Here is a 17521-nt window from a genome sequence, read left to right on the forward strand (position 1 = left end):
TCCTTAGATTGGAGCGCAATGTTGAGAGCGTGGAATATTTTTTTTGTTTGAGGTTACCAAATTTAACAATATTTCTAGTCGTAACACGACTAATAAAATCAATCGATAAAAAAATATATAGCTCAAATATAGACATAGAAAATAGATTCTTAGGGTCTTTTTTTATTTTTCAACAATGGATCTCCACGGTCAATATTTTTAGTCGTAACACGACTAATAGAATCAATCGATAAAAAAATACAATTCAAATATAAACAGACGATTATTTCTTTCAGTATGACATTTATTTAATATCTTTTTTTTTCTGTACAACAATGCGTAGAAATTGCATAATCTCACAGGGCACTTGTCAAGTGGTTTGTAAGGAGGCGAATATTTTCTCTTCTATAATTTTTCTTTTTTTTTTCTTTTGGTTAGCCGAGCCGAGCGAACAGACCACCTGTTCAACTCAGGAAATGTCGAGCGAACACGAATCGAACGAGAGAATAAAAGATGAGAAAATTAGAAAGAAAGCAACGAAGACGACGTAAAAAAAAGGAGAAAAAGGAGAGAAAAATACAAATGCATTAGGAAAACGTAACGATTATGCGTCTCTGCGAATTATAGAGCTACATAAAATACCAGTGAAGATAAGACGTTCTCAGATGAACACACAAACACACACGAAGAAAAAAGAAACGAATTTCAGATGATGAAAATAATTCTAGCGTGTACAACTCTAGAAATAAAACGAATAATCACACGATATTAAATCGTACAGCGGCAGTGTACAGCGACTAGAAATGAAACGATGGAAATTTCTTTCCAAAAATTGTCGGGTTATTGAAATGAGTGAGCTTCTAAGTACTTAGTAGTTTGTTTCTAGCTGTCCATCCACAAGTTTTAATGTCCTAGTACGTCGCACTAAAATAGAAATGTCTTATAATGAAACCTTAAAAATAGTTTCTGGTACTGATGATTGAATTCCATGGATAAATCAGATTTGCATGATTTTATTCCTTAAGGGATCACCCCACGAATCTGAGGTGGTACGGATTTCAGGTGGGTTATGCCTATACGAAGTCGTAGATTATGGAGAGGTGGGTGATTCCGTCTATTTCTTCCTGATTGCCATAAAAAAAAACGGCCCGGAAGATGTGGCTTCGAGCGTTCCGGTGCGCTATTTTCCACAACGAGTTCGATTGGAGCGCGCCAGCACCGTGTGCACACGCCTTATACGAATACTCCACCTGAATTCCGTACCACCTCAGATTCGTGAGATGATGCCTTTAAGCTTGAATTCTTCTCGTAAAGACCTTCTCTGAAAGATCCAAGCTGTCGATTAACCAACAATTCACAGCAGAACTCACAGGATTTGCGATTAAACTGACGCGCTTTCCGTCGATGATCTCTGCTTTCCGACTGTAGAGTAGCCGCTTTCACAAGTCCATTAAGGATTTCGTCTTCAGGAGAATCGTTAGCAGGATCCGGTAAATCTGGAATTATATAGTGACAGCTTCGAAAAATTGAGTTAACAGTAGATTTCTAGGGCCTCTTTGTATTTTTTTTAGCAACGGATAACTATAACTTTTAACCCCACGGTCAATATTTCTAGTCCTAACACGCGCAATAAAATCAATCGATAAAATCAGTAGGGAACAACGCCCGCATTTCAGCACATTTCTTCTGTAGATTCGCGAAAAATTTGGCTCCACGGCGTGTGTGGGCATGGCAGTTAATTTTTCAGATACTTCTCTGCAGAAATAAAAAAAGGCGGAAGATCTGTTAAGAAATTTCTTACAAAACCAGTTGGAGCATATTTTATATTTAAAAAATTAACCGTATCATGACAGTTCTTTAATTATCCACTAATTTCACAGCTGTTCAGCTTCACACTGCAATGGATAACCTTGCAAAATCCCCATTAATGACGTTAGACAGTACTTTTGCCTGATACGGTATTGTTCCGTAGAAGAAGAGTTCTTAGCACGCGTCTAATTCCAGAGAACGCGTCGCGGTCATCTGATCCAGCATAAGTGCTGCAGCGCATGATTTTTGTGCAATTTTTTTCGGATGGACAACCCTCAGGACGTAATATAATATAGAAATAATTATATAGTAATATGTGAGTCTATTTTCTTAACAGAAAAAAATGAAGAATAAAAGTCCTTTTGAAAAAAAAAACGGTCGTGGGCACTGGTACTCATGTTGAATCAAATGACCGCGACGCGTTCACCGGAATTATGCGCGTCCCAACGATTGCTGACGAAGAAAATTGAGAAAAAAACCTTCACACCTACGACACAACCAGGATCCCTGGAGGTATTCTCCGGAGGACAAATTAATTATCCAAAAAACACACAAGATTCTCCACCGCTTACCTTTATTGGCATTTGCATCTACAGGCGGTCGTGCACGTCTTCTCAACGTTCCATCACCACCATCCGCGAGACCGGTTAACATTCGGGACATCTCCTCATGTCGCTGAAATCATTTGATTTTACCTTGGATATTCAATTTTTTTTCTGGAAAAAAAGAAAAATTCCTTCAAAATCATTCAACTTTCACCTGCAACGAATTCTGTGTATTCGGCGGTGGCCTTCGCCGCCTTGTCAGATCACCATTGTCTTGTTGCTGCTCGAGGGCCCAAATCTTTCCTCTGAATTTTTTTTTTCAAAATCATCAAAATTTTTCTCTGAAAATCCTTATCTAATATTTTTTGAAACTGGTTTTTTTCCCACCTCAGTTTTGCCCTAATAGTCTTTAATTTTTTCAAGAATGTCTGCATCCTACTTTAATTAATTAACAATTTAATTTAATTTCAATTTAATTTAAATTCCTCACCTTGTTTTATTCCTCTCTCGTTTCTCGGCCATCCGCTTACGTTGCTGTAGAATTTTCTCACGGGTGGTACGATACTCCAATGCAAATTCGGTGACCTGAGATTTTTTTTTTAGAAAAATTTTCCCCCAACTTATTTTCTTTTGAAAATTGAAATTGAAAAATTTTGAAAATTTTGTTTACGTATAAATTTTTCTCCCCGTAAGAAGACACCTCAAAATATAGGATTTTTTTATAGGTTCGATGTGGATGAACTCACCATTTTAAACACTTCATTAGGATTTTGATCGGGAATTTCGTTCACAGAGTATCCGAAATAGATCAGGAAAGCGTGCCACCTTCAATGGGACCTTTAAATTGACCAGTACTTATTGATTAGCAGAAATGATCTACCTGTTCTTAGTAACGTTGTAAATGGTGTTAAGTTGATGGATTCTTTGAGCAACATCGGTCAGATAGTCGTTGATTTTTTGTCTCATGGTCGAGTTATCATTTTTGGCGATCTGAAAATATTTCCATGCTATTGACAGCCATGCTATTGACAAACAGACAAAAAAAAGAAAAAAAAAGGAAGAGTTGGGTCCCATCCAAACGTTTTCGTCTTGTTTGAACAATTTTTGCCGCAAACTACGCCTACATAAATTTTTGTTATTTTTTTGTAAACAATTTTTGCAGATTTAATCATGTATTTACTGTTTATTTTATTTTTACTTATTGAATTTAATTATTTAGTTTTGTAAATAATAATTTGTGAGCCGATGTGATTTTCAACTGTTAGCAGGTGAATATGAGCGATCTACACGATCATATTCACCTGCAATATCTGCTATCTACGATCATGACGTTGCTTGTCGCTGGATTACAGCCAAGGAGCGGAGTTTGGCGAGGGTCCCATAGCACAGACCTGCACTGTAGGTCAGCCACGAAAAAAATTCGTATGAGTGTACGGTTTTTTCTGACTTGGATGGGAGCCTCCACACAACATTTAACGTCTTCTCGTGACCTACCTTTGCCAGATAATCCCAGCTTGCTTTGCACTCTTTTTCAAGTCGTTTCAGATTGTCGAACAATTCCTTGTAGTCCACCTGAATTATAGGATTTTCTTCCGCAATATTTTTTACCAGAGAGAATTTTGAAATCCATATAAAAATTCTCCATTTATGGAAAAATGGCTACAAATTTCGCGTTCTGGACGAACCCTAGCACTCCGGGCAACGGCGCCGAACTCAGTGTACAGATCCGTTCCTTCCGGATAATGTTCAAGCATGTATTCAGCCAAATGATAGGTCAAAGTGTGCTTGTACACGGGATCCTTCACTTCGGATGCTTTTGACAGATAGTCGAGTTGGAAACCTTTGATCTGTAGAAATAATTTCGATCAATACGAAGGCTGCAAGGAATAAATAAGATCCTGAAGAAAAAAAAATACGAACTTCAGTTCCACTAAGGGTATTCCCCATAGCTAGAAGAATACTCATCGCTTTTCGGAATGTTTTCGATTCTTCCATCTCTTTCATGGCCAATTGGAGATCCATCAACGGTTCAGCGATATCCTGAAGTCGCAAATCACGACTGATTGTTTTTTATATTTTATTACTTTGTCTATTTGTTTTATTTACTTTATTTACATAGATGATATTTTTCCACAGAATTAGACAGGTTTTCTGCCCCTCGGTCATATCATGCAATGATTTTCCAGAAGAAGACTCACCTTCTCCATTGTCTTATAGTCCAGAGTGAAAATCCACAATTTCAAACGCTCCAGAAGGCAAGGAATTTTTGATAGCATAAGCATAAACTGCTCCGCGTTACCCTGAACGAATGAAATTTCAGGAAATCCAAAAATTTGTGCGCCATTGGCAAATATACGGAAGTTTATGCACAGACACCTTATTTGCCTCATTCAACGTCCCCATGTACCTCCTGTAGCACTTTCTTCTCCTTTTTGATTTTTGATTTTAATTTGATTTTTTAAAAATTCTTTTTTTGATGATTATTTCCTTTAATTTTTGGTTCTTAAAGTATCACGACATTGTTGTAATGTCCTTTTAAAAACTTTTTTGTCAAGGAGGTATTCAAAAAAATGTTTATTCCTCATTCGATTCGCATACCCTTATCAAACTGAAAGAAGAACATTTTTGTACACCTTGCGAGAACTGGTCCCTAGGCATTTTCGAACATTTTTTGCTTCGTACGATTATTTCCACGGCTACGAAAACTCGTACAGTGCACAAATAAACACTGTTACTTCTTACCAATGTCATTTCAGGATGTTCCATTTGCTTTTCCTGGATCTCTTCCACTTCTTTCATGGTCGGCATCATTGTTTTCAGAATCTTTTCGATTCCATCCTTATTCAGAACCATTGAGTCAAATTTCTGAACGTGATAATTTAGTGTAATTTTGCGTGATTGTGGATAATATCCAAGAAATCGCTGTCTTACCATGATCGCGGTAGGAATCACATTAATTGGTGGTAGTTTCGTTAAACCGATGTTGATAGCTTGAGAACGTTTCATGGATAGCACTTGTAGTACAGCTGGTTTTGCATCGATTGGTTTCTGGAAAATAAAACCCGAATCCGAAATAAATAATGACTACTAGATTGACGCATAAGTAATGGCGTTTTTTTTTTTAATTTCGACTATTTAAATAAAAATTAACATTAGAAATCTTAATAAAATTTAAACACACGGAAAAGGAGAAGTTTAACACCATGTAATGTAAAATTGTTTAAAACGGCACTTTTTTCCCTACAAGATGATTTTTTTGGTTTTTGATGCTGATTTTTGTAAATTTTTAGATCAATGAAATAAAGTGTCAAGCCAATAAAAATCAGCAGTGTCGCTTGTTAGGCGGGAATAAGTCCCCTTCTGCGCTGCTTCGTATGGATAGGAAACATTTTTCAATTCAATATTAATAAAAAAATTTAAAAAATAAAAAGAAACGGTGAGAATTCAATACTAACTTGTAAGTCATTTAAAATCTCGTTAATCAAAAACTTCTTAAGGTCCCAAAGTATGGCAGTTTACCTTGAGGGTAACTTCCTTGTTATGCTTTGTCTCGAATAGTTGAACCAGTTTATTGGCGTCAATCAATGGTTGCTCCAGTTTATTCCAGAATGATCCCTTCTGTTTCAATGACGGCACCGGAGGCGGTTCGGCTGATGTAGGCTTCCAATGCAATTTGATGACGCCTTTACCGGTGGACGGACCTGAATTTTTCGGGATTAAGGTCGAGCAGAGCCAATAATAAGGCCCTGGACTTTAATATCAACCTTGGATGACCAGGATAACTCTGGATTTTTAAGGCATCACCCCATGAATCTGGCGTGGTACGGATTTCCGTTAAAGTATACCTATATCGGGTCGCAGATTATGAATACAGGGGTGGTTCATCTCAGCTCCCCCTATATCACCGTAGACAGATGACTTCAGAATGCGGTTCGCTACGATGTCCTCTAATGCAACGTGCCACCCTTTCGTCCCGCCCCCGCCTGCGATTCGTCGAGTGAAATGAATAGCTATATCGGGTCGTCCGGATAGCAGAAAATATAACTATACTCCAGCGAAAATCTATACCACACCAGATTCGTGCAGTGGTGCCTTTATTCAGATAATGTTCATCAAAATTTAATTCTGTAAATTTTACTAGTTAATTAAAGGAAAATTTTAATCGGTCAGAATCTGTTTTCTCTCATCTCACCTGGACTCGACTCCCGCTTGAAATTTGGTGGTGGTGGCGGAGGAACACCACCGGGTAATGGAGGAGGTGGAGGAGGTACACCACCGACTTGTCCTTGCACTTGAAAAGAAAAAAAAAACATAAAAAAAAATTTTTGAAAACGATGCCGGAAGAATCGCTAATTTTGTAGCTCACATCTGGGTGGCAATGGAATCCCTCCGGGAGGCGGTGGTGGCGGTGGGCCACCGTTCATTCCTGGCCGTGAACCGCCGGGTAACAGGCCTTTATCCTGAGCCATTTGTGCAAGTCTAGCCATCACCAGCGGATCCTGCTCAAACTCTTCCGCATGGAAAGCGCTGAAGTCCAAGTCGTTGATAATCAGCGGTCGAGATTTCAGGTTCTCAGCTGCCTAAACGGTAGATATCCATGAAAATCAGGATAATCCTAACTCTAAACTCCTCTCACCTTCTTCCACTGTATGTCAGCTTCACTTTCTTTCTGTGTGAAAGCGTTGCGATTCCCTTCGGCTGCTTTTGCAGCTCTTTTCTGGAGAAGTGCTGCAAATCCGCCACCACCATCGTCTTTTTCGATCTGGAGAGGATTTTTCTTTTGGATAACCATATATAGAACTTTCAAACACTCTTACTTTCGCTTTCGGCGGTGGCGGCCTCTCTGGCTCCGGTTCTTTAACCGGTTCAGGGAATTCCATGATTTTCTGTTCCGTAGGTGAGAAGATCATCGGGAATGATGGAGGTGGGGCCTTCACCTGTAAATTTTCTTCCTAAAATATATTCATTTGGATTAGAGTATATGGAATTCCACGAAAATATCAAAATATTCGAGGAAATCGTACTGTATGCTCATCCTCAACATGCTCGACACGATCATTTTCTTGGTGACTCTCTATTCGAATCGGTTCCGGGACTTTTTTCGGCGTATCGTCCACGATTCGAATAGGTTCGGGGATTTTCTTTTGAAGTGGTGGTTCATTTTTAGGTTTCTTGAAAAAAATCAATATTAAAATTAAGCTAATTCAAGGTCTAATTCTTTATTCGACTACTTACGGCGATGTTATTCTGCTCGCTTGCCTCATTTCTCCATGGTAAGCTTGATTTCGGTTCTGATGGTGGTTCACTAGAAAAAAATTTATTTCGTTAATAAATTACGCATAAATAATAAACAAATAAATTAAAATTAAAATTAGGTATAAATAATTTTGATAATAAATAAATTAGTGATTTCTGCTCTTTTTTTTTCATTTCATGTTTTCCCATTTTTGTTTTTTTTTCTGCAATTTCTGAAAATTTATAGGATATCTGCAAACTCTATTTTATTAGTTTTTTCAAATGAAATTTCAAATTTCCAGATTTAGAAGTACTTTCCTAACGTCTCTAGGAATTTTTCACAATTTTTGAAAAAAAAGTGAACTATGAAAAAATATATTTTAAGAAAAACATGTGTAAAACTCAAAATTTCTTCTATGACGCCACAAAAGCTCTGTAGGTCCAAGGTGGAAACTTGAAGGATGAATGGTTTTTCGATTGAAGTTTTTTCTGGATCAAGTCAAACAAAGTTAGAAGATTCAATGGAAGATTAGCCGTATTGAGAGGGGGCCCTGATTTTCAGGAAAGGTTCGGGAAAAAAGAGAAGAGAAAATGTTACGAAAGTTATGGAAGAAGAATTTTTCCTTCAGTCATAGAAAATAGGATCTAAGGGAACTAATCCGAAAATGCAGGTACACATTCAGAGTCAGAAAAAATGTAGGGCTCATAGATTGAGGAAATAACACTCTGAGGTCATAGGGATGACAGTAAAAGAAGCATCTTGTTCTGGATTCTGATAGAGAACACTCGAATTCATCTTTTAGTCAATAATTCCGATTTTTTTCGAATTTTTCTTTCAACGTACTTTTCCTTGGCGAACATATTCCGACTCTGCGCGAATGCGATGTGTTCCTCTTGCCGTTGTCGAGCCTCCTGATGTCGTCGTCTCATGACTGAACGTCGATCGTTGTCATGAAACGCTTGTTGTGATGGGGCTCTAAGAAATAGGATTTTTCTGCCTTCATCCTAGTACTCAGACACGAAATTTTCAGGATATTTAAGAGTATACGGTGTTTTTTCTCTCATTATTCTATTAGAACCAAAAAAATAACAGCAACCAAATAAGTAAACAACGCCATGCACAACACACCTATCCATGCTAGATGAGTGAACGGAGCTCGAGGATTCCGAATCATCATTTCCCGAATGGGGAACACCTCTCGGCTCAGGATCCATTGCGGAAAATTCCTGACGTTCCCTGATTCCTCGTGACGTTTCGGATTCGGATTTCGCCTGATCCTGGGTGTTTGTTTCACCATTATGTATGGCGTAACCGTTAGTGCTTGGCCTTGGTGGTATAGCACTGTACGACCAACCATTTGTTGGTCGGTAGGGAGCGGCGGCGGCGGCGGCGGCGGGGGCGGTGGTGGTGGTGGTGGTGGTGTCGGCAGGAGGTGAATAAGAGGAAACGGGGAACGTTGGTGGTGGATTTGATCGGAACGTAGTGGTTGACGTGGTCGTGGACGTTTCTTCCACTCGTGGAAGCGTTGCCGGAACGGCAATGATAGGTTTCTGGACGGGATTCGTATTCGGTAGACTTGTCCGACGTCGAGCGGCAAGTACAGCAGCTGAGGAGGGTCTAAATGTTTTTCATGCATGTTTAGGGTTAAAAATGTGGATGGTTAGCACAACCTCAAACAAACAAACAAACAAATAAACAAAAAAAACATGCAGGAGATGTGAACCAATGGATTTTTTTTCTCCGGAGTGAATTAAAAACTATTGAGTAAAAACGCAGCATTTTAATTTTTTTCCGCCGCACTTTTTCTGGATATTTGCGCTCGTCAGCGAAATTCTCGCCTAGCCACGCATCCGGTTACCCAGATGAAATCGAGACTCGACAAAGAGACAAGGAATTAATAGATGGTACGGTAAGATATGTGTACGTACGGTGGTGGTGAAATGATGCCAACGCAGCTTGCGATGCGGAAACGAATTGCTACGCGCTCACCTCATACGAGCGTTTGCGTCCTCATCGCTGTTCTCCGCACGCTCATCTTCCTTGTTCAATTCACGCTCATAAATTCGACATTGCTCCAATAATTCCGGATTACCCAATTTAATCATACATTTCATCGCATCTTCCATTCCTAACATTTCTAAGGTGTCAACAGCGTCATAGTATGTGTCCTGAACGGAAATCGGAATTATTTTCGATAAAGGAATAGCGGAAAGAGGCGGAAAGAGCAGAAATTGTTGTAGAAAACAGGAAAAAAGAAGCATTTTTAATTTTCAAATTAATTTAATTCTAAATATTTTCTTCTCAGCAACAAAACTTACGCTATCTGGAATCCCCCGAAGTGTTTTATTGATGACGGTCATTCCGTAGACAAGTGTTTCCGGATCAGGAGAATCCTTCTCTGAGATCACCTTCATCAGTGCACTCCAATCCTGTTGACCTGAAATTTCAGAGATTAAAAAAAAATCAAATTTATTCGCAAGATTAGTGGCTGGAACCGGCCTTGGAGTGGATTTTTTTCTGAAAACAAGTTATTTTCCATGTAATTTCACTCGTAAACGGAGTTGAAGCCAAAATTTTTGTTCTCGTGACAGCCGCATCGCGACCGCAACCGGCGGCTGCGGGTATTGATCGATAATGAGAGGTGGGTGGGCATAGCTAAGAGCTATTGGCTGTGTTACACGAACACGTGGAAGGATGATCTTACTGAGAGGGCAAAAAGATGAATAAAATAAATGGAATAATTATGAAATAATTTAAGTAATTTTTAAACGTAGTAATTTAAATAATAATTCCAATAAAAATAAATTCTGAATGACGTTTTTTCGAGGCGAATGCTAGAGCTAAAAAACTTGAAAAGATCCATATTAAGAGGGACTTTAGAGATTTTGACTTGTGACTGATCCAAAGTTAAACCGAAATAAAAGTAAAGGATAAAGTTTCTGGGGTGGATAAATCCGCTTGGGACCTGCCACCACGTTCACTTCAATTCAGAATCGTTTGAGGTCTAGGAACGTGTAACTGGCCTATAAAATGACTTCCGAGGGCCAGCCTACGGGTCAAGTCGGTGATTTTATCCTCCCAGACACGTCTGGTACCAATTTATCGACCCCGGAGGGATGAAAGGGTTGGTGAGCACTAGGGCGGATTTGAACCTCCGATCGATTGTGCAGTAAGCGGAACCTCTAACCGCTACACTACACCCGCCCTAAACCGAAATATAAGGAGAAAATACAGAAAATAAGTGAAAATAGAAAAATAAAATAAAACAAAATAAATATAACAAATAAATAAATAAATAATGCAATAAAATGATATGAGAGTAATAAAATATGAATGAAAAATGAAGATTTTAGTCAACACAGTTGAGTAGATGATATAAATTAAATAAATGAAAAATTATAAATTTCAAACGGAAGAATAATAAAATGAAAACAAATAAATATTTTGGCTGAAATTGAACTTAAATTCACTTGAATAGATGATTTAAATAAAGTAGAAGTGAAGTTGCACATTTTTAATGAAATTAGAGTTTTTTTTTCCGTCAATTCTACTCTTTTCTGCTAGGAAACAGACAACTCGACCGCTCACCTTTCGATCGATCCACAGCCGAAATCGCCGCAAGGACCAGAAGTGCGTTGTTGTCGTTGTATTCGATAAACACCAACAATAATTTCAATGCCGTTTTCACAACAAGTCGGAACTAAATTTGAAGGTAATCAGGTGAAAAAAGAGAAAAATACGAGTTATACTGTCTAGAGGTTCAAAATTCTATTAAAAAAAATCTTTGCACACGAAAACGTTTCACACCCGGACACGGTATCCACACATTCTCTAATGATCCTAAGGTAACATGTTATCAAGAGAAAATTAGGAGCAAATTCCAGAAACAATTATTCAATCCCAACAGGAAGTCGTCAAATGCCATATAGTACGAGGAAAACATGCGGAACACACGCGTGAAGTGGTGGGAGTTTTGTTCGCGGGCGGCGGGAAATTCAAACTAAGAAATCCTCCACCGTCACTCTCTATGGGGTGCACTTAAATTTGCTTCGAATCCCCTTCACCACAAAGTAAAAATGTCTACAAAAACAACACTTAGAAATACAGGCGGTTTATGTACACGAATATGTATTTACATAAGAAATTTCTTCCCTTTTTTCTGGAATGAAATGACCTTAACAAGGAAATTTGTGCGAGAAAGGGAATTTTCTTCATTTTCACCTCCACGACATGATCTTAACGATGAAGAACAAAATTCGTGCTCTTTCGAATTTTGAATAGAATTTGAATAAAAAAAGATTATTTTTGTGGAACTACACAAGAAACATAGGCAAAACTCTAGTCATCACCACAAGCAAGCAACAAAATTTGAATCTACTTTAGTGCAATCAGAAAAAATAATTCTGGATGAAATATAGATGAGTTAGATCAATTTGCTTTCATAGCGATCTGAAAAATGTTCTGATGATTTTTCGCTTCTATTTAGCTAACTTTTTTCTCCGATAATATCGATGAATTTATGCGTGCAGCATATTTTTCTGGAAGAATTAAGGAATATCTATGCCGAATTTGTATGTTTCTAAACTTTTATTCTAAAAATGTATGGATTTTTAATCGTTGAAAATGTAGATTGAGCACATGGAAGCACTTTCAGTATTGTAATTTATTATGTAAACATTTCCTGTAGTGTCTGCACGGTTACTGTGATGAAAAATAGAATAAAAATTAAATTAAAATCAATTCCCTCAATTTAATCCTATGTAAAAAGACTGGGAAGGAAATGAGGAAAAAACAGATTTTTTTCTAGAAATTCCCAGAATAGTGGCATGGAAAAAAGATGATAGAAACATAAAAAAAATAAATATTTTGGCCAAAATTGAAGTTGAAGTCAGTTGAATAAGTTTATTTAAATGAAATAAATAAAAAGTAATAAATTTTAAATGAAATTAGAGTTTTTTTCCGTTTTTTCTAGAAATTTCCAGAACAGTGACGTGGGAAAAAGATGATAGACATAAAGTTACACTCATATTTCATGCAAATACACACATGCAGCTTACCCATTCCTGTCTAAATGGACTCATTTCACGTCTTTCGAACACATTGTACAACTAAATTGAATTAAAACAAGGACAAATACTGGACAATACTGGACGCTGCTGACATGAACAGAAAAAAAAGAGAAAAAAAAAGCAAAGAAAGAAACAAATAGGAAGAAAAAAAAGGACGGAGGAGGACAAAACGTGGGCCAGCGACGTGGGACTCCGAACATGGGACGAAGAGAAATTTTTTTCTTGTGAAAAAAAGAGAAGGAAAAGCTTTGCGTGAGATTACGGTAACGTACCGGCGAATCAAGCAATTCGTATAACCATTGAATGGTTTTATTATGTGCTATGATACCATTCATACCGTCCACGTATAGCATCACTTGTCCCAGAGCTATAAATGTTTTTTTTTTCTAAATTTTACAATTTTTAATAATTTTTAAGCTGTAAATAATAATTTTTAATGTACATTTCGGACAGAACTACAACAACTTTTGTCCCGGGTAAAAAAAAACCACGCACTACTAACCTCGCAAAATATAATTTTGATGATTTTGATCGGCTAAACGCCCCAATCGTACCATACAATCCAGACCACCATTTTGTACGAATTCTGGGACAAGATCTCGGTCATCCTGAAAAGAGTGAGGGTTCATTTTGATGAATTTAGGATAGATTAAACATCAATACGCTTTTTTTTTAATCCTTCAATAAGGAGAATTTCACATATTGTTTAAAATAAAGTAAAAAAAAGAGCTAATGATTTCTTTTTCTAAAAATAAAGTGGTTTTTTTTTGTTTTTAAACGTATTCTTGTTATGTTGAAGAAACTAAAAACACAAAGAAGAAGAAAAAAAAAGTCTTTCTAGAATCAATGAATTATAAGATCGACCTATAGGTTCCACCTATGTAATTAAGAAAAAATTTTAAGGATGTATTTTTCAGAGATAAAAAGGCAGCGAATGGACGAAAACGCGTACGTATCCATTTCCAGGATAAAAATAAAGTTAGAATAGAACATTACCTTAAAAACTTCAGGTTAGGCGGAAAAATTCTACAGGAAAAAGAAAAGAGAAAGCTTTCAATATCTAGCAATTTAAAATGAACGTTCTTTTTAAAACTAAGCTTTTCAAGTGCTTTCTCGAAATGGTGAAGTTTTCCAGGATGTTGTGTTATCCACATTTAAGGGAAATTATTCCATACTCGTGATCTAATAACGTTTAGGGATTCTTAAGTTCTGTGAAAGAGATGTATTATATATTAACAACGAGGATTAAGTGGTTTCGATCATCGATTAAAAAATCGCTTCCTGATGTCATACATTAATTTTATTTTAATATTCTATTTAATGTATTATACTTATACACTGATTTTATTTTTATATTTTTAATATATTATATTTACACATTGATTTTATTTTAATATTTTAATTAATATAATAATTAATTGATTTATAACATGATTGATGGCAATAATTTTCAGGCTGCTCAACCCCCATTGTCTCCAAACGTGTGATCCTGGTGAGCGTTGAAAAGAACGCTTTGAAAGGAAATGCCAAAAAAAACCACCGCGCACCACAACGCGAATTCGTGACTAGAAATCTCAAACCACTTCCTTTAGTGCATGAAAAAGAACGTGCACTTACGTTCATGTTTTCTATACGACGACTAGGAACAAAAACTCTGGAAGGATTTTTTCATGGAAGTTCCAAAACCGCCATACGTCTCAAAGTGCAGTCATTCTTCAGGACTGACTGGGATGGAAATCATTTCAGGGAAAAAAAAGCTTTTCAAAAAAAGTCCAATTCACCGGACAATGGCATCCGAGAACGTTCTGTCTCAGAATGGAATGAACAGAAAGGAGATGGTGATGTCCAGAAAGTGAGCGTTGCTTGTAATTTTTTTTCCCAGAAATAACTACGGATTTTCATTGGAGGTTTCTATTTCCAATGAAAAATTCTCTTAATCATGTGGAGTATGAAATGGCAGGTCATTCAGGGACTGTCTAAATATGTAAATTGATCAACGGGGTACGGTATCATTATATTACTGTAGAATAAAGTGACAAACATCGGCAACTGGTAATTTTTAATAATTTAATTTCGCGCATAGAATTTTCTGGAACACTGTGGAAATAATATGCTAGGGAAATCACACCAAAGTTTAGACTAAACTTCCTAAAAAAAATCTTCCTGAATAGTTTTCTGCAGAGAAAGTTTTTGCAAAAAAAACAGAAGAATGTGGAAAAACTTAAAATAAAAGATATATATGGGAGACAAAATAAAAATGGTATTTTGGACATTTTTCAATGAATCACAAAAAAAATGTAGTTCTAGTGTGCGTAGGAGAAAATCGCTACACAAATAAATGGGAAAGTCTAATTACGGAAAAAACTTTTCCCTCCTCCAAACTGTTTTTGAATAAATAAAGTTAATAGGAGAAATTAAAACGTTCAAAAAGAACAAAATCCAGAAGATATTCACATAAAGCATAGAAAAATGGCCAATTCCAGTAGAAAAACACGATTTGAAGGCGCAAAATCAAAAACGAAACGAACGGATCAACAAATATTCCAAAAAAACAGCAATAAAATAAGATGTACGAAAATAATTACTGGAAAAAATGTATTTGTGAATGAGACAAATTTTTAATAACAATAAAATAAAATATGAATAAATTACCTGAAAGATCTTTTTCAGAGAAAATAACGCCCTCCTTTGATCACGTCCGGTATTTGAGAGTAGTTTATCTGTAAAGGAAGAAAAAAGCTAATAAAATTTTAAAGAAAAATCAAGGAAAAAATCTAAAAATTCAAGGAAAAAATCTGAAAAATCAAGGAAAAATCTGCTTTTTCTCACCTATAATAGTTTTCACCCGCAATGCAACTTGTGTTCTCAATACCAGGCTGTATTTTTTGCTGAAAAAAATGGAGGAAAAATTTCTTTTGATCTCTTCACATACATCATATGTACATCAATTTTCCTGGAATTCGGCTAGTCTCCCCCCGTCCCCCCACCAAGAAGAGAACGAAATCGTTGATATATCGCAAACCTGTTCGTCGTATGGTCCCCTTCGCTTCGATGAAAATTCTCGTCATCACTCTCCTCCTCCGGTTCACTTTGACTAAATGATTCATCTTCTAAACTGACATGTTCCACAGATCCTCTAGCGATCGAGATAATGCTCCGTGAGCAATCCAACGATGACTTCCGGTCGGACCGATAACCACTATCCTCACGATAATGTACAACTTCACGTAGTGTCTCGTCAGGCGTTTCGATTCTCCTATTGATCTCCAGTGATTGTTCCACGAAATTGGCGCTCTGCCAAGGATATCGTTTCTGGATGGGTTCTTGCAACGTTTCCACATTGTTCTGCACGAACGAATTTCTTGTGAATGGCGGTTTTACGGAAGAAGACTTTAAATTTTCAAGCGGCTTAGGGTTTCTCTCACTCCTCGAAGCAGCCGCAGTGACCGGATCCACGAATTGCACTGGCTTAGCAATACAGGTAAACAAATCGGACGGCGGCGTTCCTGCGCCTAGTGGTGGAGATTCCGGAGTTTCTTGTAAGAAACCATTGAGTTGAGTGAAACTTCGGGCAGGTTTTGGTGGTGGTGGCGGTTGTACCGGAACATCTTCATCTATATATGGAATCGTCTCCACCTGTACGGGAGCGGCTGTGTGTAACACCGAGGGTTTTCGGAGGAAATTTTTCGGAAGAGTGGATGATTCTGGAGCTCCGTCGACAGAACTCGAGTACCATTTCGGTTTCACGTCGTCTGCACCGCCCATTGTACGTCGCCGACAGATTGTCGGGGCTTCTATGCGTTGCGGTCGTACCTCAGCCAACGGTTGAACTCTAGCCTCACTACTACGACTTCTACGATCCAGAAGTGTTGAGTCTTTGTCGAATTGTCGCAATGGTTTCACAATTAGTGGCAAATCCAGTTTTGTGCTGGAACTTCTCGGGATGTACGCGTCAATCTCATCGAATGTACAGGTAACTCGTCCGATACGAGGTGGTGAAGCCGATGAAGTGGCATCAATTCGTATGGATAAATCAATGTCGTAAGCTTTGAGGATTGGTTTCTGAGTGGTTGAGGACGACGATGAGTACAGCTGATCATAGCTGGGAACAGTTCTCGCCAGCGAAGCTTTAACTGGTGCAGCCGAATAGATAGCTTTATCCGGTCGTGGATAACGAGTCGAATAGGTCTCCGCAGCGCAGGACATACTTCTCCTCAGGAGTCAACTCAGCTGATGACTAGTGCGTGAGAATATATGCAAATGGCCTAATATCGCAATCGTAGCGGCGTCGGCGTCGGCGGCGGCACCATGGGGAGAGTGACACCGATTGCTGTGCGGTGGTGTCGGCGGCGGCGGCAGCGGCGGCGACGAAGACACGATGACGATGACGGAGGCCACGCCTATCCGTGAATTTCGCCCGGGAATTTTCGAGCTATCACACACTCACACAGGTTGTCGGGATGCGAGAACGATGAAAACGATGGACGAGTTCTCAGTTGAAGGGTTTGCTCATCCAGAAAAAAAACGCTAATCGGTTTGAACTTGGACCTCGGGATACAAAAGAGCCCCAGTCTCCGATGCTGTTCGGAAATATCGAATATAAAGCAGTTAGAATAAGCGGAGAGGAGGAAATAATAATAATAATAATAATAATAATAATAATAATAATAATAATAATAATAATAATAATAATAATAATAATAATAATAATAATAATAGTAATAATAATAATAATAATAAATATAGGAACTAATTGCAGAAAATTAGGCTCAAATCGTGTGAAACACTGAATTTTTGTGGAATACAAATACTCCCGTCGCATCCTCCAGAAGATTTGCATTTCTCAGTGCCCTTCCCATTAATACGCAACGAATCTGTTTGCC

The 17521-nt window shown here is 37.7% G+C and overlaps 1 protein-coding gene across 3 annotated transcripts; it reads right to left on the reverse strand.

Annotated features, from left to right (window-relative positions):
- Positions 1-847: 847 nt before the first annotated feature.
- Positions 848-16844, reverse strand: RB195_007867 (uncharacterized protein; the record flags this gene model as incomplete). Of its 3 annotated transcripts, XM_064181734.1 has the most annotated exons (31): positions 848-903; positions 1350-1475; positions 2361-2463; positions 2548-2638; positions 2824-2918; positions 3080-3158; positions 3214-3323; positions 3828-3905; positions 4019-4180; positions 4254-4373; positions 4532-4633; positions 5076-5198; positions 5265-5381; positions 5853-6034; positions 6526-6624; positions 6700-6913; positions 6970-7095; positions 7151-7285; positions 7358-7504; positions 7569-7638; positions 8413-8544; positions 8698-9186; positions 9559-9737; positions 9888-10006; positions 11158-11269; positions 12627-12677; positions 12911-13005; positions 13141-13246; positions 15291-15358; positions 15468-15526; positions 15661-16844. In XM_064181734.1, 31 exons carry the CDS (start codon positions 16842-16844, stop codon positions 848-850), a joined length of 4929 nt encoding a protein of 1642 aa, XP_064038503.1. The 3 variants fall into 3 exon arrangements, with proteins under 3 accessions (XP_064038503.1, XP_064038501.1, XP_064038502.1); XM_064181735.1 differs by lacking the exon at positions 12627-12677 and having other exon boundaries at positions 7151-7270; XM_064181736.1 differs by lacking the exon at positions 12627-12677.
- Between the last annotated feature and the right edge of the window lie 677 nt (positions 16845-17521).

The sequence above is a fragment of the Necator americanus genome, chromosome I (genome assembly GCF_031761385.1).
Source record: "Necator americanus strain Aroian chromosome I, whole genome shotgun sequence".
In the NCBI taxonomy this organism is placed as follows: domain Eukaryota; kingdom Metazoa; phylum Nematoda; class Chromadorea; order Rhabditida; family Ancylostomatidae; genus Necator; species Necator americanus.